Source organism: Onychomys torridus, chromosome 1, assembly GCF_903995425.1.
Source record: "Onychomys torridus chromosome 1, mOncTor1.1, whole genome shotgun sequence".
Classification (NCBI taxonomy): Eukaryota; Metazoa; Chordata; class Mammalia; order Rodentia; family Cricetidae; genus Onychomys; species Onychomys torridus.
Genome location: NC_050443.1, coordinates 8,633,600 through 8,659,906, shown reverse-complemented (window position 1 = coordinate 8,659,906; position 26,307 = coordinate 8,633,600). Strand labels below are relative to the sequence as shown.

General features: G+C 39.2%; 1 protein-coding gene across 2 annotated transcripts; it reads left to right on the top strand.

Annotated features, from left to right (window-relative positions):
- Positions 1 to 556: 556 nt before the first annotated feature.
- LOC118588815 (bile salt sulfotransferase-like) lies at positions 557 to 25,942 on the top strand. Of its 2 annotated transcripts, XM_036195359.1 has the most exons (6): positions 557 to 692; positions 10,491 to 10,699; positions 14,562 to 14,688; positions 23,626 to 23,720; positions 25,318 to 25,489; positions 25,830 to 25,942. In XM_036195359.1, exons 1-6 carry the CDS (start codon positions 557 to 559, stop codon positions 25,940 to 25,942), a joined length of 852 nt encoding a protein of 283 aa, XP_036051252.1. The 2 variants fall into 2 exon arrangements, with proteins under 2 accessions (XP_036051252.1, XP_036051261.1); XM_036195368.1 differs by lacking the exons at positions 23,626 to 23,720; positions 25,318 to 25,489.
- Positions 25,943 to 26,307: the final 365 nt, after the last annotated feature.

Genomic DNA, 26,307 nt, shown 5'->3' with positions numbered 1-26,307 from the left:
TCATTAATACCAGAATCCAGGAGATAATTAACCTCTGCAAGTAGTACAATTGAGGTGATAGCATCCAAAGTTACAAGAAGAAAGTAAAGTCAGAGTGATCTCCATAAGTATCTGTACGTAAACATAAATATTGCTCATTAACACAAACAATAATACCAAATAAAATAAGTTTATGGACTCATAACTTTGCCTTAAGCAAAACAGAACAGAAGAAAAGAACATCTCTACCAGATAAGACAGCTTCCAAGATATTCATTGCTGGATACATCTTATAACAAAATTAAGTGAACAATAGCCATCATACATGTTCTGTGGTGTATTTCGTCCTCTTTTTTGTGAAAATCAGAAGCACAGTCTTACTGATTCTCAATACAAAGTTCACAGTCCAAAGGCACAATATCTGTTTGTTTTTATCAGCCAGGTGATTGCCTAACCAATGAGACAGCTTCACTGACGTCTTTGTCCTCACTATAAAATAGTGTTTTCTGGCTTCTGAAGCCATCTCATAAGTGACTATAGCTGGTCCACAAACAGAAAATACACAGAGCTTATGGTTATGGCAGAGAACTATGTGTGGATAGATGGAATCCCTTTCCCTTCTGTGTGTTTTCCACCTGAAAACATAAGAGAAACACATGAGATGTTTATGGTGAGTGATGGAGACATATTCATGGTTACTTATCCCAAATCGGGTGAGTAGTATTTTTTTTTAAATATCCTGGGCTGGAATTGATTGTAGGAGCTCATATTTGTTAACATAATGCTTGTCAGTGTGCTGTGGCTCTTGTCCACACACGTGGTGGGTAACTGAGACGGCACACCATCGACTATAGAACTTTGGCTGTTTTTTGTCCCTAATGCACAGATTGTACCTTCTCTATAACTATGTTCAGTGTATAGGGAAGAGGTAATTTAGACTAACTCCCATCAAGAGAGGATCAAGAATGACAAAGATGTGATGAAGTGACTGGTCAGATGACCATGCAAGGAAATAGAGAAGTCAAAAGAATGAATGCAGGGATAAGGGAGACACATAGCATCTGTTTGAGGAGATGAGCAAAGAGGCAAGGCAAGAAAGCACCAAGTGTAAGAATCCATGTGTAAGTAGAAATGAAATCATTTCTTGTGGGTTTATGAGATGACAAGGGATGCATTTAAGCAGAATATAACCTGCATATAATACAGTCTTTCATACAATTTAAGGCGGTGTGGACACTGTTCCATGACAGTATTGCTTATTCCCCTGGGTGGAATGTCAGTACTTAGGAATGCTCTAGGAAAAAATATATATTTTTTTCCTAATTTAGTGTTTCAAGAACATCAAGCAAACAGCCTCCATTTGTCTAGGAGACTTTCTGACCCTAAAATACCTGGCAAAGTGAATGATATCACTCTGTAGTTAATCATTGCTCCTCTCTCCCTTTGAGGTAAAAATTATCTTGAAATAAAACTTTAGAGAGCCATATAAAGACACTTGTAGTTGTAAAATCCTGGAAACCGCTTTTTTGTTGAATCTTGAACTCAACATTAGTTCTTTGTCTTGGGTACCTGCTTGCAATATGTTGGTCCTGAAGAGGGAGTAGATTGAAGAATAAGGAATATACAGAAGAGTGAACAAAAGTCCATGAGGTGTAGGTAAGCTGGCAAGGGACACGGTCCAGGATACCATTGTAAGGATGGGTTTTAAAAAGGAGGAAAAGAGAGACCATTATTGATTGACTTCTGAGGAAGCATGAGAAATAGGAGTTAGACATTCAACACAAGAGACTCTATTTATTAAAGCACACAATGAGGGGAAGCCTATATCCTATGGGAAACTGAGGTTTGTTCCAAGAGTTAAAAACTGGCTGTAAGCCTTGTATTAGTAAGATGAGGGGTTTTAGAATAAGGAAATAGTTGTAGCTATACCCTATGTTTTATGCCTGAAATCCTGAAATGTTTACAAAAGGTAAGACTGGGGCTATTTCAAGAGACATTCCTTTCTGAGAATACCAATAATGCAGGAAAAAATTCATCTGTAATCTCACAGAAAATTTGTTTGTCAGGTTGGGGATTTAGCTCAGTGGTAGAGCACTTGCCTAGCAAGCACAAGGCCCTGGGTTCCATCCTCAGCTCCAAAAAGGAAAAAAAAGAAAAAGAAAAAGACATTTTGTTTGTCTCTCAGGCATGTGTGTGTGGGTGTGGGTGTGTATGTGTGTGTGTGTGTGTGTGTGTGTGTGTGTGTGTGTGTGAGAGAGAGAGAGAGAGAGAGAGAGAGAGAGAGAGAGAGAAAGAAAGAGAGAGAGATTCCCCTGGTCATTAAGTCTTCAAATATATGAGCCTGTGGAGGGCAAATCCCAATCACACAACTTCAGGCTGTGTCATTTTGTTGTGTTGAATATTTGATAATGGATAACCAATTGCTGTTGTCTGCCCTGGGAAAACCGTTCCCCCCACTCTCAGCAGCCCGTAACTACTGAGAGTTCTCTCTCTAGGGTTGAGGCTTCATGGACTTTTCCTGGTCCACTCTGGCATGTCTTCTGGTGTAGATACTTGTTGAGCTCATGTTGGATATTCATGTTGGTAAAAATTGATAAAAATAGGTTCTGATATTATTAGGAGATATAGTCTTGTTGCACATTTCTAAATTGCCTTATAATAAAAACCCAGAGTCACATATCAGAGTGAAAGCTAGAGATTCAGAGGAAACCAGCCACAGTCACTTCTCACCTTGCCAACTTTTCAGCTGAAAAGACAAAATTCAGTCTCCATGAATCTTCAGACTGAATGACTTTGAGTCCTCGGCCAAAATGGCCTCCAGTTCATGTCTCCTCATGCCTTATATGTCTTTCTCTGACCAGTCAGGTCACTTCCTGTCTCAACCTTCCTAGTGCTGGGATTAATGGCATGTGTGCTTCCCAAATACTAGAGTTAAAGGTGTGTGCCACTCTGCCTGGCTCTCCTTCTCTCCTAGACTTAATCAATCTCATTTAGCCCAGTGTGGTCTTGAACTTGTGAACTGTGGTCTTGAATACTGCCTCCGGAGAGCTAGTATTAAAGGTCTGTGCCACCACTGCCTGAATTCTATGTTTAATTCTGTGGCTGTCTCTGGCCTCTGATCTTCAGGCAAGATTTATTAGAGTACAACAAAATATCACCACACAATCTCACAACCCTGCTCTGGAATAATCCTTGTGTACACTGTGATTATGTATTCCTCTCATTGGTTAATAAAAAGCTGACAGGCTGGTAGCCAGCCAGGAAATATAAGAATCACCTGCCAGATATAAAATGAGTCAGACACACAAAATGGAAATGAGGTAAAAGTCATGAGCCTTGAGGCAGTGCATAGATGAATAGAAATGGATTAACGTGTAAGAACTAGTTAGTAACAAGCCTGAGCTATCAGCAAATCATGTATAATTTGTATTAAGTCTCTACGTCAGTTATTTGGGAAGTATCTGCTGATTATTTGGGAGCAGGCAGTTGGCACAGGAAAACTCCACCTATAAAACACTCTCCCTAATCTTCTGCCTCTTACAATATTTCTGCTCCATCTTTCTCAATATACCCCAAGACTTAAAAGTGGGAGTGTTTTATATATGTTTCTAATCATGCTCTGCTCCACAACTCTGCATTTTGATTTGTTTGGTTTTCTGCCGGGGATTCCATGTGTTATAAAGAGAAGTTTCCTTGATGAGGGCTGAAGAAGACTCTTATTTGTAGATCAAAGCACAAGTGTTTAGATTGTTGTTAGGAATTGTGCTGTGGTAGTAAAGCACTTATTATAGATAAGATCCATGATTTTACTAGTAGTCAGCAAGGTTTCCAATACCAGGCATTGCTTCCCTCTCAAGAAAGTCTTTAAGCCAATTATTGAGCTATTGGTTACCAGCACAGTATGGGTTCCATTTGAAAACCGTTAGGGCTTTCATGCCATGTTAATCATGGATGTGGGTTATAGGTTGTTCAATCTCTACATTGCTTCCCTCCTTTGGAAACCTGCATAATCTCTTATGGTGACATAAGACCTAGTCTCAGGGAGAAGAAATTCAGGTCATTTCCAGCTCATAACCTTTTGACTGTGTTTCTGAAATGTATGGTCCCTTCACCAATACACACTTATCTACTTCCTCTGTGGGGCAAACAAGTGCAATAGTAATTGGCTGGGTTTTTTGAGTCTCTTGAAAAATTCTAACCAACAATTTAAAATAGTACTTCTCATGTCCACTATTAAGGATTTTGTTAGCTGGTCTTTGGCTCTTGAAGGAAGCACTGTCAGCCTAGTTAAGAAAATTCCTTAAAACTATATGTGCCTATTTATACACAAAATCATGTATATCATAAGGATTTTAAATGTAAATACATAGCAGTATTATTGCTTTTGAGACTTTCAGACATTCTTATTGTGATTTTACTTTCCTTTCTGTTTCTTCTGTAGTCACCGTCCTTCCTGTTCTGAAAGCCCCCTTTATCATTTCTTTGATCAGATCACTACTACCTTGATATTACCTCCTTTATTGCTTCACAAGCTCCCAATCCTGGCAATGATTTTAGTCTTAGGGTAACAATTGCTGTGATAAGCACCATGACCGAAAGTGAGTTGTAAAAGAAAGGGTTTATTTTACTTATGGTTCCACAACACTGTTCTTTGTCAAGAGAAGTCAGAAAAAGAAATAAGCAGGGCAGAAACCCAGCAGGAGCTGATACAGAAGAAATGGAGGGGTGCAGCTTATTGGCTTAATCACAATTACTTTTCAGCCTGTTTTTTATACACTGATGGAACCACCAACCCAGTGATGCCCCTAACTAATGTATCCTGGCCCTCCTCCACTCATCGCTAATTAAGAAATTGGATTGCAGGTATTTCTTCTTACAGCACAGTCTTCTGTATTTATTCTCTCAATTGAATTCCAATCATCTCAGATTACTGTTTCTTGTGTCAAAATAACACATCAGCACCCTTCCCTATTCTGATGTAACTCTTTGGCTTTATGTTTTTACTCCAGGATATCTGAAGATTTGGAATTAGAAACCTGTGAAAAAGAGAACGTATGGCATTTGTCATTTAAGTCTGAGTTTCATCACTGAATATGATAATTGTTACTTACATGAGTCTGGATAATCGTGCTTTTCTTTCTAATTTTAAGCTATAAAGAAATAGATTAAACTACTTTCTGAGTTCTATAGATGTCTGGATGACATGCCTTTTGGGTATAGACAATGTTGTTGCTTAGACTTATGTGCTATAATCTGAAAGAGTATTTACCTGAAAACTCACTGGCCATGACATGAAGGGAACGAAGCTGATGATTTTAGCGTTCCTTCTAATCCTCTGATTTCCATTCCTTAGCTATCCCAAATTTTGTTGCAGACATTCTTCTAAGATCTCTTCTTCAGGCCAGCCCCCGTTCTCAGTAGAGCAACCAGAGCTTCTCCTCTAGCCTTCCTTCCTAACTCTGCACCTTTGTCCCAGCTGCCTACATTCACGATCCTTTTTTGTTGAAAACATGGGCCACAGTGTCCAGGGAATAAGGCGATTTTGGCAGACCAACATTACCTTTCTCCTGTGTTCCAAGTAAGAAGCCCGCCTAAACCACCCGCATTTCCACATGTCAGCGCCCCCATATCTAGAAACATATTTTACACTGGATTATCAGTAGTCAGTCCTGACAGGGTAGGGACTCCACAGCTCTTCCTAACAGGAAAACCAAAGCAATCACACACTCCTAACTGAAACAACAACAACAAAACCTTCAAACAAAAACCATGATATTGACAAGACTCTAGGCTGCCCTTCAAAACTAATGGCATGGCCCTATTGTTGAAGAAAGTATGACCCGTCCTGCAGGCCAGGTTATTAGGTCAGACCTGAGGAGGCACCACCTGAAAGACCAATGGGGGCGAGAGAGGAAGGAGACCAGTCACATACAGAAAGACAGAGTCAGTCTGAGTCGTGTCAAGGTCTCATTTATTGCAAAGTAAAGCAAGCTTATATACTGGTGGATATGAGGGTAAGGGAGGGAGATGAAAAACTTGTTAGAAAAGGGTTCAGGACGAGGTCTCTTTGGTCCAGTGCTCAAGCAACCGGTCAATCAATTAGAAAAGGGTAAGGGAGAGGTCTCTTTGGTCCAATGTTGAACAACTGAGCAATCAATTAGAAAAGGGTTAGGGAGAGGTCTCTTTGGTCTGATGCTTTGAACAACTGATTAATCAAACACACTCCAGGAAGCTTAATCTAAAAGTACACTTTGTGGTTTTTCAGGGAATGTTTGTTTTTGCAATTTAGTGGGTGCAGTTATGCCAGATCATCCAAGCAAGAAAAGTCAAGGCACAGCTATCCAATTTTTGGTTCCAACAAAAGTAACTAAATAATTGACTAGATATTGATGAGTCAAGCTTGTGTCTACATAGAGTATTCATTCCCTGAGTTTTAGCATCTTTTATACAGGAAGAAATCCGAACATTACCAAAAGAAAAACATAAACATCCATCCAGCCACAAATGGTTGTCTAGGAAATGATCTCCTCCCACAAGACAGTCTAGTGTAATCGTGGCAATAAAGATTGTGTGAGTTATCAATCAATATTTGACTTGACTTAAAACTTGTTTTAAGTGATGGATCTCATAAGTGGAATTCCTTGAGTGACCGTGAACCTGAGATTAGATAGCTTTGGAAGCTAAGGTAAACTCAAATACTAATTTGCTTTTAAAAAAAGCCATAGAATGATTCCTATTTGCAGATGACATGTTAGTATACATGAGTGACCCCAAAAATTAAACCAAGGAACTGATACAGCTAATAAAAATCTTCAGCAACATTGCAGGATACAAGATCAACTCAAAATAATCAGTAGTTTTCCTATATACAATAGACCAACAGGCTGAGAAGGAAATCAGAGATACATCACCCTTTACAATAGCCACAAATGTTATAAAATACCTTGGGGTTACACTAACTAAGCATGTGAAGGACCTATATGACAACAACTTTAAGTCCCTGAAAAAAGAAATTGAAGAAGATATCAGAAAATGAAAAGATCTCCCATGCTCATGGATAGGCAGGATTCACATAGTAAAAATGGCTATTTTACCAAAAGCAATCTATTGATTCAACGCAATTCCCATCAAATTACCAACACAATTCTTCACAGATCTGGAAAGAAAAATATTCAACTTCATATGCAAAAACAAAAAACCCAGGATAGCCATAAGAATCCTGTACAATAAAACAACCTCTGGAGGCATCACAATCCCCGAACTCAAGCTCTACTATAGAGCTACTGTAATAAAAACAGCTTGGAACTGGCATAAAAACCGACATGTGGACCAATGGAATCGAACTGAAGACCCTGAAATTAACCCGCACACCTATGAACATATAATTTTTGACAAAGAAGCCAAGACTGTACAATGGAAAAAAGAAAGAATCTTCAACAAATGGTGCTGGCATAACTGGATGTCCATGTGTAGATAGCTGCAAATAGATCCATATCTTTCACCATGCACAAAACTAAGTCCAAGTGGATCAAAGACCTCAACATAAATCCAGTTACTCTGAACCTGATAGAAGAGAAAGTAGGAATTACTCTTGAATGCATTGGCACCGGAGATCACTTTCTAAATATAACACCTGTAGCATAGACACTGAGAGAAACAATCAATCAATGGGACCTGTTGAAACTGAGAATCTATTGTAGAGCAAAGGACATGGTCAACAAGACAAAGGGACAGCCTACAGAATGGGAAAAGGTCTTCACCATCCCCATATCTGACAGAGGGCTGATATCCAGAATATATAAAGAACTCAAGAAATTAGACATCAAAATGCCCAACAGTCCAATTAAAAAATGGGCTATAGAACTGAACAGAGAATTTTCCACAGAGGAAGTTCAAATGGCTGAAAGACAATTAAGGAATTGATCAACATCCCTAATTATCTGGGAAATGCAAATCAAAATGACACTGAGATACCACCTTACACCTGTCAGGGTGGCTAAGATCAAAAACACAGAAGACAGCTTATGCTGGAGAGGATGAGGAGCAAGGGGAACTCTCCTCCACTGCTGGTGGGAATGCAAGCTTGTAAAGCCACTTTGGAAATTAATATGGCACTTCCTTAGAAAATTGAGAATCCATCTCTCCCCAAGACTCAGCTTTGGCACTCTTGGGCATATACCCAAGGAATGCTCAATCATACCACAAGGGCATTTGCTCAGCTATGTTCATATCAGCTTTGTTTGTAATAGCCAGAATCTGGAAAAAAACCTAGATGCCCTTCAACTGAACAATGGATAAAGAAAATGTGGTACATATACACAATGGAGTACTACTCAGCAGAGAAAAACAATGACATGATGAGGTTTGCAGGCAAATGGATGGATTTAGAAAAAAATCATCCTGAGTGAGGTAACCCAGACTCAGAAGGACAAACATGGTTTGTACTCACTCATAGGAGGATACTAGATGTAAAACAAAGATGACTAGACTGCTACACAACTTCAGGGAGGCCACCAAGAAAACAGGACCCTAGGAAAGACCCAGGGATCACACAATGACAGAGAAATGGATGAGATCTACATGAACAACCTGGAAGACAGTGGGAGTAATGAAGGGCAAGATTTGAGGGAAAGAAAGCTTAGGGGAGCAGGAGATCCCAGCTGGATCAAGAACAGAAAGGAAAACAAGGAATAACAGACCATGATAAAAGAAGACCACATGAGAACAGGAATAGGCAGAGTGATCGAGATTTCCCCAGAAATCCACAATGATATATCCTCTGTAGACTGCTGGCAATGGTCAAGAGAAAGCCTGATCTGACCTAGTCTGTTCATCAGATGACTACACACCCTAACAGTTGTCTTGGAACTCTCATCCAATAACTGATGGAAGTGGATGCAGAGATCCTCAGCCAGGCCCCAGGTGGAGCTCCTGGTGTCCAACTGTGGAGAAAGAAGAGGGACTGCAAGAGCATGAATTGTTGAATCCAAGATTGCAAAAAGCACAGGGACAAATAGCCAATCAAATGGACACACATGAATTATAAACCAACGGCTGAGGAGCCCCCAGCTAGATCAGGCCCTCTGGATAAGTGAGACAATTGAATAGCTTGATCTGTTTGGCAGGCACTCACTCTGCGGGACCAGAACATGTCCTTAGTGCATGAGCTGGCTGTTTGTAACCTTGGGCTTACACAGGGATACTTTGTTCAGTCTGGAAGGAGGGGACAGGACCTGCGTGTACTGAATCCACAAGGTTTAAATGAATCCCTTGGGGTGTCTTGGTCCTGGAGTACATGGGAATGGAGGGGAGGGCCTGGGGGGAATTTGGGGGTAGGGGCGGGAGGGGGAAGGACAGGGAAACCCATGGCTGATGTATAAAATTAAAACACATAATAAAAAATAAATAAATAAATAAAGTAAGTAAGACAGAAAGAAAGAAAGAAGAAAGAAAGAAAGAAAGAAAGAAAGAAAGAAAGAAAGAAAGAAAGAAAGAAAGAAAGAAAAAGTGTAGCACTGAGGTCCTAGTATTTAGGGTATAGTAGAAGCCAGAGGCTGTGAACTGGACCAATGATTCATCGCTATGAACACCTAAATTAAAAACATGTGGACAAAGGGTATAATGAATGACTCACTGTGTCACAATACAGCTTCTATGCCTGTTTGTTTTCTAAGGAAATAATGAACAGCACTTGATCCAAATAGTAGGGGACATGTGTAGGAATAGTGAGGAAGAAAGTCAGGAGGGAAAAGGAGTTATAGGGTAACCAAGAGATGGTCTACTAGTGTTAAAAATGTTCTGTTAGACAAGCTGAAAATATTTTGCAGATTTACTGAGCAAAAACTGGAATAGATCTCACAACACTTACCGCAACTGGATACATGTCTCCACCCATGTAATTGTATGCTGAGGTCATTAGATATCGGAATCTCACATGTGGCTGATCATCAGAAGAGGCAAGAAATAGCCATGATCTAACCAACCACAGACTGTTTATTAGTCACATAGTGATCCTAGAGCTGGTCAGGAAGCTCAGTGTGTAGAGTTCTTGTCTAGCATGCATTAACCCCTGGATTTGATCTCTAGAGAAAACTAGACTAGCCCAGGGTGGTCTATTCCTGTAATCCCTACATTCCAGGGGTTAAGTCAGGAGGACCAGAATTTTAACATAATAATTACCTATACAAAGAATTCCAGGGAAGCCTGGGTTATGTAAGAATGTGGACTTCAGGACAAACAAACACACACAAACACACACACACACACACACACACACAAAACACATACACACACATTCAGAGAGAGGGGAGAAGGAGAGAGAGGAAAAAGGACAGAGAAGGAGAGAGAGACAGAGACAGAGAGGAAGAGACAGAGATAGAGAGAGACAGAGACAGAGACAGAGAGAGAGACAGTGATCACAATCATTATGGTAACTGGCTACAATGTCAATGTTATATGTTTTTATATGTATTGCTGAAAATGAGTGACCTCCACTTTTCCTTCTCCTCCAGGAACCAACTGGTTGATAGAGATTGTCTGTTTGATTCAGTCCAAGGGGGATCCAACATTTATCAAATCTGTGCCTTTCACTGAGCGTTCACCATGGTTAGAAATTAGTGAATCGATTAAAACACTAAGAAACAAGAAGGGTCCACGTCTCATCACATCCCACCTCCCTGTCCATCTCTTTCCCAAGTCTTTCTTCAGTTCCAAGGCCAAGGTGAGTGCTGAGGTATCCAGAAAAATGTGACTTGTACTTTACAAATTCCTTCTATTTACCTACTATCTTTAAATTTTATTTTTACTACATTGTATGAGTGTGTGTCTGTGTTTACCTGTCTGCTTGTACAGTACACACACACACACACACAAATGTTGGTGCCTGCTGATGTCAGAAGACAGTGCTAGCACCCATAGAACTTCAGATAAATATGATTGTATACCAAGTGATATTGGTGCTTGGAATTGGACCCATTTCTTCTGCAAGAACAGCAAGTGTTATTAACTACTAAGATGTCTCCACAGACCCTAGACATTCTCTCTAAAAATATGTGTGTTCATGTGTCTGTTTGTGTCTTCATGATATGGAAGTCAAGTAGAGGTCAGAGGAAAACTTGTAGAAGTCGATGCTTTCCTTCTCTTATATAACTTCATATCTAACCCAGGTGCTTGGTTGTGGTGGCCAATAGGTTACCTACTGAGCCACCTCTCCCACTCAGCTCTCTCTCCCTCTCTCTCTCTCTCTCTCTCTCTCTCTCTCTCTCTCTCTCTCTCTCTCTGTGTGTGTGTGTGTGTGTGTATGTGCATGTATGTGTATGTGTGAGTGTTTCCTGAATTTTCAAGTCTTAGCTGACATTGGATTACTGTACCTCAGGCAACACTGTTGAACAAAGTCATGGAACAACCACATTTTTTCCCACTCTAGTTAATTGGCAGTGAATGAAACTCATGGTAGCATTTAGAAAACAACATTGTTAACACTTAGGAAATTATCTTTATTTATTATTATTTATTATGTGTGTGATGTGTGTACGTGTGTGCACATGAGTGTATATTTATTTCTGGGTATACATGTAAGTGCATATATGTGGTGTGTGTTCACCTCTGTGTGTAGTACATATATGTAAGTGTAAGTGAAAAAGTTACATATTGACTATGTGGGGGTAGAGATGCATTTGTTGCACTTATGTATACTTGTGTGGTATATTTGTATATGCAAATATCTGTATGTTTTTCCTAGTCCCAAGAATTTATTTTTTCTTGTTTAATTCATTGATATTTTTGAGGCACAGTCTCCTAGGTCCAAGCTGGTCTTAAATTCACAATGTAGCTTATTCTGACCTAGAATTAATTATCCTTCTGCATCCACCCACAGAGTTGTGAGATTAGAGGTATTTGACACCAGACTAAACTTGCAAATGTTTATATTTGTATTGTAAACTAGACTCTGTTCCACTTACATTACTACATAGATTCTGTCAACATCTTTAAATGTTCAATGTACCATATAGAAGTGTGTGTGAGAGAGTATATGTATGTGTATGTAAGCTTGGGTGTGTGTGCATGTGTGTGTGATTGCATGTGTGAATGTTGGCATGTATGTGTGTGTATGATTTTGTGCATGTGTTTGTGTATGAATGTGTATATGTGTGTAGTTGGAGAGCTTCTCTCCAGGTGCCACCAAGCTCTGTGAGTCCAACAACCCACTTGTAAATTAAACACACAGACATTTATATTATTTAAACTGCTTGGCCATTAGCTCAGGCCTACCATTGTCTAGCTCTTACTCTTATATTTAGCCCATTTCTATTAATCTATACTTTGCCATGTGGCTCATGGCTTACCAGTACCTTATTTCTTTCTTGTCATGGCGGCGGCTGGCCGTGCCTCCCTCTCTGCCTTCCACTTCCCAGAATTCTCTTCTCTGCTTGTCCTGCCTATACTTCCTCCCTGGCTACTGGCCAATCAGCATTTTATTTATACAGAGCAATATCCACAGCACTTCCCATTTTCTTTTTTTTTTTGTTAAAAAAGGAAGGTTAACTTTCACATAGTAAAATTACAGATAACAAAACAATTATCAAGCAAGAATTACAGTTACAATATTAAAGAAGATATCCTATCTATCTTGTATTTGTGAGTTTAAGGTTTTATATATAACTTAAGGTTTTATATCTAACTTATCTTTTATCATAACAGAGAAAATTATAACTATCTAGTCTTCAACCATATCAAAGACCTCCAAAGGATATAATATTACCTGAGATCCGGGAGACGTATGCAAGCACCTTTCGGGAGTCTTGCAGGGTAGACAGAGACAGCCTGGACAGTCACCTAAAGTTCCTTTGTAAAGTTGGGGCATTTGTCTTCAGCCCACAGGTCTAAAGTCTCTTGGTCACTTCTCTCAGTGTCCTGTAGAATGTCTGGCAGTTTCCTCTGTGAAGCAGGAACCTGAAGGACCATTTTGTCAAGCAAAATTTAGTGGTCACCTTTCTATGGGTCCTACATGTCCAGTCGATCAAGCAGTCCAGGCAAGAACAGTTTCTTGCCCAAATGGCTATTATTTGCCAAGGTGAAGATAAGATATGAAGTGTCTTAAATGCCCATCCTCCTCTCTGAAGTAAATCGGTGTTGCCAGGAGCAGACATGTCTCAGTGTCCAGAAAGTCTAAATTTTAAAAATATTTTAAATTATGTGTGTATGTGTGAATAATGTATATATTGCTTATGTGTGCATATATGTATTTGTGTGAATGTGTTTGTCTGCATATGTATTGGGTAAGCATTGTATTTATGTGCCTGTGTGTGCATGTGTGTGTATACAAGTATGCATGTGTGAGCATTATATGTGTGTACTGTTTGCATGTGTATAAGCGTTTGTGCTTAACTTTCTGTGTTTATGTATAGGTATGTATGTATACATATATCAGTGGACACTATTCTGGATTCTATTCTTTTGTATATCATGGGATTCCAGGTAATGAAGATAAGACATCTTGGTTGATGCTCTTTTGGGCAATGACTCATTTCACTGGCCCACAAATAACCAATTAACCAATTCATTAAGTGACTTATGTCCTATGTGTCAAATTACTCACATTGCAGTAGTTTGTTTTGGGACTCAGCATGTTGAGCATAGATCATTACTTGACAGATCTTTGGGTGTGTCTGTGAGCATTACACACTCACTTAACAAGAACATTGTTAGTGACTTTTCATCATAAAAAATGTAAAACTACTTTTACTTGACACGGAAGGATGACTCATAAGAAGTGAAGTGCATTCACTGCTGTTCTAGAGAACCTGGGTCCATTTTCAGCACCCACATTGTTTTGCGACTAACACCTGTATCTAATTCCAAGTCCAGAAGATCTGACTCCCTTTTTTGCCTCCCCAGATAATAGAAACATGGGTGAATATATACACACACCACACACAGAGAGCTGCAGATATGAAATGACTCTTAGTAAAACTCACTTGGCTTTTCAACCCTCTTTGGAGCTCCCATCAGCCACAGTGTGATGTCCAAAAGAAAGAGCCCTTGAGTATGTTTTCTGTCCCAATCTTAGCACTCTGACAGGTCAGGGGATTATTATCATGAATAATCGATTAATGCACAGTATAAATCATTTATAAAAGAGTATTGGAAAGTCAAGTGTGCTTGTGCATGTCTGCAATTAATGTTCTTTGGAATCAGAGGAAGAAGATAAGTTCAAAGTTATCCTTACCTACATAGCAACATTGGGGCCTGTCTTCTTCTCATGACTATGTATCCCCCAAAATAGGGAGATGGAATAACAAATTTTGTTTCACAATTGTAGAGCCTGAGAAGCTGATTGAGATCCTTAGGGTCTATTTAATGGTGGAAGGACGTACCTGAGATTAAAAGGTTGTGCTTTTACCTGCATAAATTAGTCTTGGAATATGCATGTAATGGCAATATTTACATATATGAGCACATATAAATAAAAACAGTAATCCATTGATATTTGGAAAATGTTTTATTGAATTACCTGACAAACCATATGAAGTCAATGGAAACTGAGTGTATAGTTTTTTCATTCTCCTGTCATTGTGTTGAAGGTGATTTATCTCATCAGAAATCCCAGAGATGTTCTTGTGTCAGGCTATCACTTTTGGTGTGCCACAACATATATTAAGAAACCAGAATCACTGGAAGAATACTATGAAAATTTCCTTCAAGGGAAAGGTGAGTGTGCATTGCAGTGTTAATCTGGGAAGCCTGGACTCTCTATGATCCTCCTGGGTTCTTTTCAATCTCTATGTCCCAGAAGATTGTGGGCCTCAGCACCACTGGGGAGTAGATCAGCTAAGCAGCAGGGCTTCAACCTCATCCTATAACTACACAGTCCAGGGGTTTCTAAATCATTAGATCTTTCATAGTACACAAGAACCCACACATGCAAAGTGAGTCTCCTTTCACCAGGTCCTTCTCCAGCCTTCCTTCTACTTTTCCTTTTAAGACAGTGTCTCACTGATTTCCTCAGCTCACTATATATCTACTACAATTATAAGATAAGTTGCAAGAGGGAATATAAGGCCACTGAAACCAACAACTACTGTTTCATCCAGTAGATTGTTTGCTCACTCTATTGCTGAAGAAGAGCAACATGTAAGATGCAGATTATATATGGGCTTCTGAGGTGGCTCCCAGTTAAGAGTGCTTGCCAGACAACCAAAAGGACCTGAGATTAGAATCCACTACCCATATAACAAACTGGGAACAGTTTTCTCTTTTTATTTAATTAAATTTTGTATTCATTTTACATACCAACCACAGATCCCCCTCTTCTCCTGCCTCCCACCCACCCCCTGCTTTTCCCGAAACCTGCCCTCCATTCCCACCTCCTCCATGGCAAGATCTCCCATGGCAAGTCAGCAGAGCCTGGTACATTCAGTTGAGGCAGGTCTAAGCCCCTCTTCCCTGCACCAAGACTGCGCAAGGTGTCCTAGCATAGGCACTGGGCTCCAAAAAGACTGTGCATGCACCAGGGCATGGATCTTGATCCTGCTGCCTGGTGGCCCTCAAAATAGTTCAAGCTAAACAACTGTCTTGCCTATCTAGAGAGTCTAGTTCATTATCACGGGGACTTCTCAGCTATTGGTCCACAGTTCATGTGTTTCCACTAGTTTGGCTGGCTAGCTCTGTTCATATGCCCATCATGATCTCAATGTCACTTGCTTATAGAATCCTTCCTCTCTCTCATTGATTGGACTCCTAGAGACCAGCCTGGTGCCTGGGCATGAATCTCTGCATCAGCTTCCATCAGTCACTAGATGAAGGCTCCATGATGACAGTTAGGGTATTCACCCATATGATCACCAGAGTAGGCCATTTCAGGCACCTTCTCAACTATTGCCAGTAGTCTAAGGTGGGGTCATCCTTGTAGATTCCTGGGAACTTCCCTACCACTATGTTTCTCCCTATTCCCATAATGTCTTCATTTATCATGGTATCGTTTTCCTTGCTCTCTGATTCTGTCCCTGTTCCAGCTCAAACCTCCCATTCCCCTATATTATCAACACCCATCCCTTTCCCTCCATTAGCCCCTCTCACCCCTAGTTTCTTATGTAGTTATTATCTATTTCTGCTTTGCTGGGCAATCTATGTGTCCATCCCAGTGTCTTCCTTGCTGACTAGTCTCCCTAGATCTGTGAGTTGCAGTCTGGTTATCCCTTGCTTTACATCTACTATCCAAACATGAGTGAGTGCATACCATGTTTGTCCTTCTGAGTCTAAGTTACCTCACTCAGGATTATGCTTTCTAGTTTTATCCATTTGCCTGAAAATTCATGATATCATTGTTTTTTTAATTGCTGAGTGGTACTCCATTGTGTATATGTACCACATTTTCTTTTTCCATTTTTTGGTTGAGGCAATCTAAGTTGTCCAGGTTCTAGCGTTTATGAGTAATGCTGCTATGAACATAGTTGATCATGTGTCCTTGTGGTATGTTTGAGCATTCCTTGGGTATATGACCAAGAGTTGTATAGCTGGGTCTTGAGGTAGATTGACTTCCAATTTTCTGAGAAACAACCATACTGATTTCCAAAGTGACTGTACAAGCTTGCACTCCCACCAAGTGTGGTGGAGTGTCTTCCTTGCTCTGCACCCTCTCCAACGTAAACTGCCATAAGTGTTTTTGATCATAGCCATTCTGACAGGTATAAGATGGTATCTCAGAGTTGTTTTGATTTGCATTTCCCTCATGACAAAGGATGTTGAGCAATTCTTTAAATGTCTTTCAGCCATTTGAGATTCTTCTTTTGAGAATTCTCTGTTTAGCTAGCTCTATAGCCTATTTCTAAATTGGATTGTTTGATATTTTCATGTCTAGTTTCTTAAAATTTTATATATTTTAGAGATCACCCTTCTGTCAGATGTGGGTTGGTGATGATCTTTTTCTATTCTGTAGCCTGTATTTTTTTTTTCTTAATTACCATGTCCTTTGCCCTACAAAAGCTTCTCAGTTTTAGGAGGTCCCATTTATTAATTGTTGCTCTCAGTGTTTGTGCTACTGGTGTTATATTTATAAAGTGGTCTCCTGTGCCAAATGCATTCTAGACTACTTCCTACTGTCTCTTCTATCAGATTCAATGTAACTGCATTTATGTTGAGGTCTTTGATGCACTTGGACTTGAGTTTTGTGCATGGTGACAGATACGGATTGATTTGCAATCTTCTACATGTTGTCATCCAGTTATGCCAGCACCATTTCTTGAAGATGCTTTCCTTTTTCATGGTATGGTTATGGCTTTTTTTGTCAAAAATCAGGTGTTTATAGCTATGTGGATTAATGTCAGTGTTTTCAATTCAATTCCATTGGTCCACATGTTGGTTTTTATGCCTATACCAAGCTGTGTAAATTACTAGAGCTCTATGGTAGAGCTTTAGGTCAGGGATTGTGATGCCTCCAGAGGTTGCTTTACTGTACAGGAATCTTTTTGGTATCTTGGGTTTTTTGATATTTCATATAAAGTTGAGAATTATTCTTTACAATATGTGAAGAATTTTATTGGGATTTGGTGAGGATTGAATTGAAACTGTAGATTGCTTTTGGTGACATTGCAATTTTTACTATGTTAATCCTACCTCTCCATGAGCATGGCAGATATTTCCATTCTGTCATATCTTTTTCAATATCTTTCTTCAGAGATTTACAGTTCTTATCATACAGCTCCTTCACTTGCTTAGTTAGAGTTACCCCCAAGGTATTTTATATTATTTGTGGCTATTGTAAAAGGAGATATTTTGCCAGGTGTTAGTGGTGCATACCTTTAATCCCAGCACTCCAGAGGCAGAGCCAGGTGGATCTCTGTGAGTTTAGGCCAGCCTGGTCTACAGAGTGAGTTCCAGGACAGGCACCAAAACTACAGAGAGAGACCCTGTCTCAAAAAAAATGGGGGCCATATTTCTCTGATTTCTTTCTCAGCCCAATTTATCATTTGTATATAGAAGGGCTACTGATTTTTTGAGTTAATCTTATATCCTCATTATTGAGAGAGTTTATCAATTGTAGAAGTTCCCTGGTAGAATTTTTGGAGTCACTTATGTATACCATCATATTGTCTGCAAATAGTGAAAGTTTGACTTCTTCCTTTCCAAATTCTTCTTCTTTTTTTTTCAAGACAAGGTTTCTCTGTGGCTTTGGAGCCTGTCCTGTACTAGCTCTGTAGACCAGGATGGCCTCGAAATCACAGATATCCACCTGCCTCTGCCTCCAGAGTGCTGGGATTACAGGCGTGCACCACCACTGCCCAGCAATTCCTTTCCAAATTCCATCCCTTTGATCTCCTGTTGTTGTCATTTTGGTCTAGTTAGAACTTCAAGTAATATATTGATTAACCATGGAGAATGTGCACAGCCTTGTCTTATTCCTGACTTTAGCAAAATCGCTTTGAATTTCTCTCCAATTTGATGTTGGCTGTTGGCTTGCTGTAAATTGCCTTTATTATGTTTAGGTATGCTTCTTGTATTCCTGATCTCTCTAGGACCTTTATCAGGAAGGGGTGTTGGATTTTGTCAAAGGCTTTTTCAGGCTCTAATGAGATGATCATGTTTTTTTTTTTCTCCTAGTTTGTTTATATGGTGTATTACATTGACAGATTTTCATATGTTGAACCATCCTTGCATTCCTGGAATGAACCCTACTTGGTCATGGTGGATAATTTTTTGATGTGATCTTGAGTTTGGTTTGTAAATATTTCACTGAGTATTTTTACATCAATATTCATGATGGAGATTAGTCTGTAAGTCTCTTTCTTTCTTCCATCTTTATGTGGTTTGGGTATCAGTGTAACTGTAGCCTCACAACAAGAGTTTGGTAATGTTCTTTCTGTGATTATTGTGTGGAACAATTTGAAGAGTATTGGTATTCGCTTTTCTTTGAAAAGCTGATGGAATTCTGTGCTGAAACTATCTGGTCTTGGGCATTTTGGGTTGGGAGATTTTAATGATTGTTTCTATTCCCTTAGGGGTTATTGTCTGTTTAAATAGTTTATCTTGTCTTGATTTAACTTTGATATGTGGTACCTTTCCAGAAAATTGTTGATGTCTTCCAGTTTTTCCAATTTGTGGAGTACAGGTTTTTGAAGTATGACTTGATTATTCTCTGGTTCTCTCATTGTCTGTTGTTATGTCTCCCTTTTCATTTCTTATTTTGTTAATTTGGATGCCCTCTTTCTGCATTTTGGTTAATTTTGATAAGGGCTTATCTATCTTGTTGATTTTCTCAGAGAACCAACTCTTTTTTTTATTGATTCTCTGAATTGTTCTCTTTGTTTTTACTTCATTGATTTCAGCACTCTATTTGATTATTTCTAGTGTCTGTTCCTCTTGCATTATTTTGCTTCGTTTTGTTATAGAGCTTTGAGGTATGCTGTTAAGTCACTAGTGTGAGATTTCTCCATCTTCTTTTAGTGGGATGAATTTTCGACTTAGCACTGCTTTCACAGTGTCCCATAAGTTTGAGTATGTTGTACTTTCATTTTCATTGAATTCTAGGAACTCTTTAATTTTTTTTCATCTCCTCCTTGACCCATTGGTGATTCAGTTGGGCATTGTTCAGTTTCCATGAGATTGTAGGATTTCTGTAATTTTTGATGTTCTTGAAATCTAACTTTAAGCCATGCTGGTCCGATAAAATGCAGGAAGTTATTCCAATGTTTTTGTATCTGTTGAGCTTTGCTTGTGACTGAGCATTTGGTCCATTTTAGAGAAGGTTGCATGGGGTGCTGAGAAGAAGGTGTATTCTTTTTGTTAGGGTGGAATGTTCTGTAGATATCTATGAAGTCCGTTTGAGTCATAACATCTGTTAGTTCCCTTATTTCTCTGTTAAGTTTCTGTTTGGCAGATGTGTCCATTGGTGAGAGTGGGGTGTTCAACTCTCCCACTACTAGTGTGTGGGGTTTGGTGTGTGATTTAAGCTTCAGTGATCTTTCTTTTACAAATGTGTGTCTTTGGGGCATAAATTTTCAGAATTGAGACTCCATCTTGGTGGATTTTCCCTGTGATAAGTATGTAAAGTCCTTCCCCATCTCTTTTGAATGATTTTAGTTTGAAGTCTATTTTATTAGAATTTAGAATAGCTCTACCAACCAGCTTGCTTCTTAAATCAATTTGATTGGAAAGTCTTTTCCCAGCCTTTTGCTCAGAGGTAGTATCTGTCTTTGAAGTTGAGGTGTGTTTCTTGTATGCAGGAGAAGAATGGATTCTGTTTTCATATCCATTCTGTTATCCTGTGTCTTTCTATAGTTGAATTGTTAATTCAGTTAAACCAGTGTTTGCCAATTCCTGTTATATTTTGGTGGTAGTGTTTCCCTTCTTTTGTATTTGTTGCTGTGGGATTATGTATTGCCTGTGTTTTCATGGATGTATCTGCCTTCCTTAAGTTGGAATTTTCCTTCTAGTCATTTCCATTATGCTGGATTTGTGGATAGGTATTGTTTAAATCTGGTTTTATCATGGAATATTTTGTTTACTCTGTCTGTGGTGATTGAGAGTTTTGCTGGGTATAATAGTCTGGGTTGGCATCCATGGTCTCTTAGTGTCTGTATAACATCTGTCCAGGACTTTCTGGATTTCAGAGTCTACATTGAAAAGTCAGGTCTTATTCTGAGGGGTCTGCCTTTATATGTTACTTGGCCTTTTTCCTTTGCAGCTCTTAATATCTTTCATTATTCTATATGTTTTGCAGTTTGATTATTATGTGGTAAAAATAATTTTTTGGTTTCCAGTCTATTTGGTGTTCTATAAGCTTCTTGAATCTTCATAAGTATTTCCTTTTTTACCTTGGGAGAGTTTTTTTCTATGATTTTGTTGAATATATTTTCTGTGCCTTTGAGTTGGGTTTCTTCTCTTTCTTCTATCCTTATTATTCTTAGACTTAGTCTGTTCCTGGTATACAAATTTTCCTGGATATTTTTTGATATGACTTTCTTGGCTTGAGTGTTTTCTTTGACTGATAAATCTATTTCCTCTATTGTATCTTCAGTTCCAGAGAGTCTCTCTTCCATCTCTCGTATTCTGTTGGTTCTGCTTGCATCTGTAGTTCCTGTTCATTTACTCAGATTTTCCATTTGCATCATTCCTTCAGTTTGTGTCTTTTTTATTGCCTCGATTTCCATTTTCAAGTATTGAGATATTTCCTTCATCTGTTTAATTGCTTTTTCTTGGCTTTCTTTAAGGGATTTGTTGATTTCTTCCTATTTTTTATTTGCCTTTTCCTCAATTTCTTTAAGAGAGTTTTTTATTTTCCTTTTTGAATGCCTCTATCATCTTCTAAAGTCATTTTTAAGATTGATTTTTCTGCTTTATCTGCACTGGGATGTTCAGGTCTTGCTGAAGTAGAACCACTAGTTTCTGATGGTGCCATGTTAGTGTTTACATTATTGACTCTGTTTTTGCACTGGTGTCTACCCATACCTTCCTCCAGTAGGTGCAAGTGGTGTATGTGTCTGAGGGAGCCTCTCTTGGTTTGATTGATACACTTTGTCCAGTGTATGCCCTTGATCTAATTGGGGTGCTTGGTCCAATTCGTGCTGATGGACTCTGTGTCTCAGGGAGCAGCTCTTAGTCTAATCAGCATTAGTGGGCTCTGTCTCAGGGAGAAGATATTCTTAATCAGTGCATGGTGTGCTTATGGCTCTGGTGCTACAGGGGATGTTTAGTTTGACATGCGGGGTAGAAGAAGAATCTGCTTCCCAGTCTCAAAAGGCTGCCCTGGATGGGGGCAGTGTGAGGTGTATGGAAAGTTCTCCCAGGGCTTAGGGCTTAGAGAACTGGTCAGCAAACCTTACCTATTCCCAATTGATGCAAGGTGGGCTTATGGGTCTGGTCAGGAATAGTTTTCTTTAGACCAGTAAAATGGAGCTTTAGGATCAGTGAGCAGAGACAAGATGATTTCTAGAAATATAAATAACTTTTCTTTCATTGTGATGAAACAACACGACCACAGCTATTTATAGAAGAAAGTTTATATTGCCTAATGTTTCCAGTGAAATAAAAGCCCATCAAGGGTTGGGAGTTTAGCTCAGTGGTAGAGTGCTTGCCTAGCAAGTGCAAGGCCCTTGGTTCAATCCTCAGCTCAAAAAAAAAAGTCCATCAGGCAGCAGCAGAGGCATGGAAACAGTATCAAGAAGCTTAGAACTTACTTCCTTTACCATAAACATGAACCAGAGAGAATGAATAGGGCATGGCTTGAGATTTTGAAATTTCAAAGCCCACCTCTGGTGTCATTCTTTTCCCATTAAGGAATACCACCTATGTCTACTGAAAGAGATACACCCAAGATCTGAGAGTATATGGCAAATCACATTCAAATCACCATGTGGGTATTGGAATTACCAGTTTTGTTGCAATTTCTAAGCCTAGACATTGGGAAAGACAACTCCACAAAGGAACAATTCAGATATCATCAAACAACTTTCTCTTCTGGCATCTGAATCTGTGTACCTGTGTAAGCACATCTGTGCACACAGGCTCACAGTTGTACAATATACCATACAAATACACATCTAGAATTAGGGATCTATAATTTATATAGAAAGAAACACAAAAATTAATATATTCTAGGTAAACATTTAGACTAGAACTAGATGTTGTGGTAAATTGGCCATTTGGTGTAATGACCAATAGAATGGAGCAGGTTGGCCTAATGGGCATGGTTTCCTCTGAAGGTACTTGATGCTTTAAGAATCTTGGGGGAAGGGTCACTTGGCCACTTGGATAGTGGGAGATTTCCAGACAACAGGGCTCAGTGACTGGGTGCGCACCTTTTACCATCCCTCCCTGGTAAACAAAGAGGCAGGGATGCCACTTCATTCTACATTCATGAATGTATCATATCAGATTTATACTTTGAAAATTAGTCCTGATCCAAGACTTCTGAGGACTGCCACTTGAACCAGAGATATCTGAGGACACTGTATGTGTTAAAGAGTTAAACTAGCAAGAAACAAATAATGTCTCAGCAGTTAAGACCGATGGCTGCTCTTTTGGGGGATATAAATACAGAGCCCAGAACCAATGTCAGGTAGTCCACACCCTCATGTAACTCCAGCAGGTCCCCTTCAAATGGGCCTCATAGCCCTTCTAGCACAGGACTGGAGCAAAAGATATTATACACCAGAATTTTTTTTAGCCAGACTAAGATGGAATTGGCAAGTTTGAGGTTGAGTGAAAGGTCACACTGGAGTAAATAAAGTGCTGATGACTTAGGAATCATGAATTTACATTAAATATTGACATTTGTAATTTCAGAGTACCCTCAACTTACTGTAAATATTCACAGGTTTGTTTGTTAATTACAAGTTAGGACTGTGGGGAGTGATGAAGATTAAGCAAGTGTATAAGGATGCTCCTTGATTTCTTTTTAGCTATTCACAGTTACATATTTATTCATTTTGTGTATGTGTGTGTGTATGCAAACACATGCTACACCTGCGTGTGGAGATCAGAGGACACCATGATGGATTAGTTATTTTTTTTACATCTAATAAGTTAGAGGAATCAAAGTCATATCATGAGTCTTGCCAATCATTTCATATAATCTAGCTGGCCATCCAGCTGGCTATGGACTATTGCATTTATCCTCATAATCTTCACTTTCTGTTCTACTGCACATAGTGCCATATGGATCATGGTTTGAGCACATTCGTGGATGGATGTCCCAGAGAGAGAAAGAAAACTTCCTGATGCTGAGTTATGAAGAACTGAAAAAGGTAAGCATCATTCCTATAGTCACATACAGCCTCTCAGTGCTTCACTCCATATAATACCCCTTAACCTCAGTACCCCTTTCCACCTTCTCTGTTATTTGTAGGCTCAAAGACAATCTTAAAAAGTGAACTTTGCTTCTTCCATAATCCTGCTTATGAGTAGTCATTTCCAAGATCTGGGCTTGTTCTTTCAGAAAATTTCTTCCATTAAAGTATATGTTTCCCAGACGGTGATGGTACATGCCCTTAATCCCAATGCTTAGGAGGCAGAGCCAGGTGGATATCTGTGAGTTTGAGGCCAGCCTGGTATACAGAGTGAGATCCAGGACAGGCACCAAAACTATTCATAGAAATGCTGTCTCTCCCTATATATATAGATATAGATATAGATATAGATATAGATATAGATATAGATATAGATGTGTGTGTGTGTGTTTGCATGTATTTCAACATGCCACCACTCAAGATTAGAGATTTATTTATTCATCCAATTATATATATATATATATATATATATATATATATATATATATAAAATTCTTTTTTCCCTTTTTTATTATATTTGTGTTTTAGTGTTTTAATTTTACACATCAGCCATGGGATCCCCTGTCCTCCCCCCTCCCGTCCCCACCCCCAACTCCCCCCATCCCCTCCCCTCCATTCCCATCTCCTCCAGGGCCAAGACTCCCCTGGGGATTCATTTAAAGTTGGTGGATTCAGTACAGGCAGGTCCAGTCCCCTCCTTCCAGGCTGGGCAAAGTGTCCCTGTGTAAGCCCCAGGTTCCAAACAGCCAGCTCATGCACTAAGGACAGGTCCAGTTCCCACAGTCTGGATGCCTCCCAAACAGTCCAAGCCATTCAAACTGTCTCACTTATCCAGAGGGCCTGATCCAGCTGGGGACTCCATAGCCTTTGGTTCATAATTCATGTGCTTGCATTCATCTGGCCTTTCATCCCCGTGCTTTTTCCAGACCTGGACTCAACAATTCATGCTCCTACATTTTTGTGCATCATCTTTGGATATTTTCATAGGTTTGTATCCTTAACTAACTGTGCTTACAGAAGGCAAGTCATGGTGTTGAATACCCAGAATTACAGTTAAAAGCATTTGTTAGCTAGCTAACCTGAGCTATGGGAACCAAATACAGTATTCTATAATAGCTGTATGCACTGAGCCACCTCTTAACACACTCACTCTGTTAAATTTATTAATGTTTGTGTGTGTGTGTTTCTACATGTGTGTATGCATGTCTGTATGTTTGTGTGCACATGTGTACATACGTGTGTGAGTATGGTTGTGTACATAGGTGTTTCCATGTGTATATATGTTTATGTGTTAGTGTGTGTGGTTTCTCATGGTTTTATGTATGTACCCATCTGCCTGTCTTCATGATGCACATGCAGAGGGCCGAGGAGGATTGGGGAATTTCTTTTTCCTTCTGTTTCTTCTTCATTCCTGAACCGTCTCAGTACACACAGTCTTTGCCTCTTTCCCTCTGCTGTCCCTCTTCTCTGAATTATTTGGTCCCCTTACACCTAACTTCTTTTCTATTTTGTCATTCATGTTCATATCATCACTAGCACTTTTGTTTTCCTTTAGAACACAAGAACCTCCATCAAGGAGATCTGTGAATTCCTAGGAGAGACATTGAAAGCAGAGGAACTAGAGTTAGTACTGAAGAACTGCTCCTTCCAGGTCATGAAAGCACACAGGAAAGATAAGGACAGCTTTCTAAGTAACAATGAAACACATTTTGTAATGATGAGAAAAGGTAAAGACATGGTGTAGTTCTTATGTGCAATTGAATGCTTGAAGGCTTTCTTGTTATTGGAAAAGGATGATAAGAATAAAAGTGTTTGTATATGTTAACTTATTTAATTTACTTATTTCTATTCACATGTAAGTGTCGTGTGCATGTATGTTCAAATGTATGTGTACATGTGTTTTTGGAGGCCTGAACTTTTGTTCATGGGATATGTACAGCTTTCAGTTATGTGGATTTAGAATATTAGGCATCAGTGCAGGAATATTATCCAAATGAATTAGGAGATATGCTGTTTCTTCAGGACTATCCCAAGATGTAGCCTAAGCTTCTCCTCCATTTTTCCCAGGCATCACTGGAGACTGGAGATTTCACTTCACTGTAGCCCAAGCTGAAGAGTTTGATAAAATATTCCAGAAGAAGATGGCAGATTTTCCAAAAGAGCTGTTCCCATGGGAATAATGTTCAGAACTCTCCAAATTTTGTAGAGATCTTTGACATGTTCTGTTGTCCTTCAACTTGTATATGGCTTAGGGTCATAGCATAAAACCTATTGTTTCATCCAGATCCTTCAATTATCAAATCTTGGGCTTGGTAGGTAAAGGCATGCCAACCAATCCTGGGTACATAAATTCAATCTTGAAAACAACATGATTAGAGAGAACATATTTGTCTTCTAATTTCCATCAATATACTATGACGGCACTGCCTACAAAATAAATTAATTAATGTAAACTTAAAATCTTATTACTATTTTAATAATGATGAAAGAATGATACAATTATTAGTTCTGTTTCAAAAAAGTAGACAAGAAATAAAATATAGAA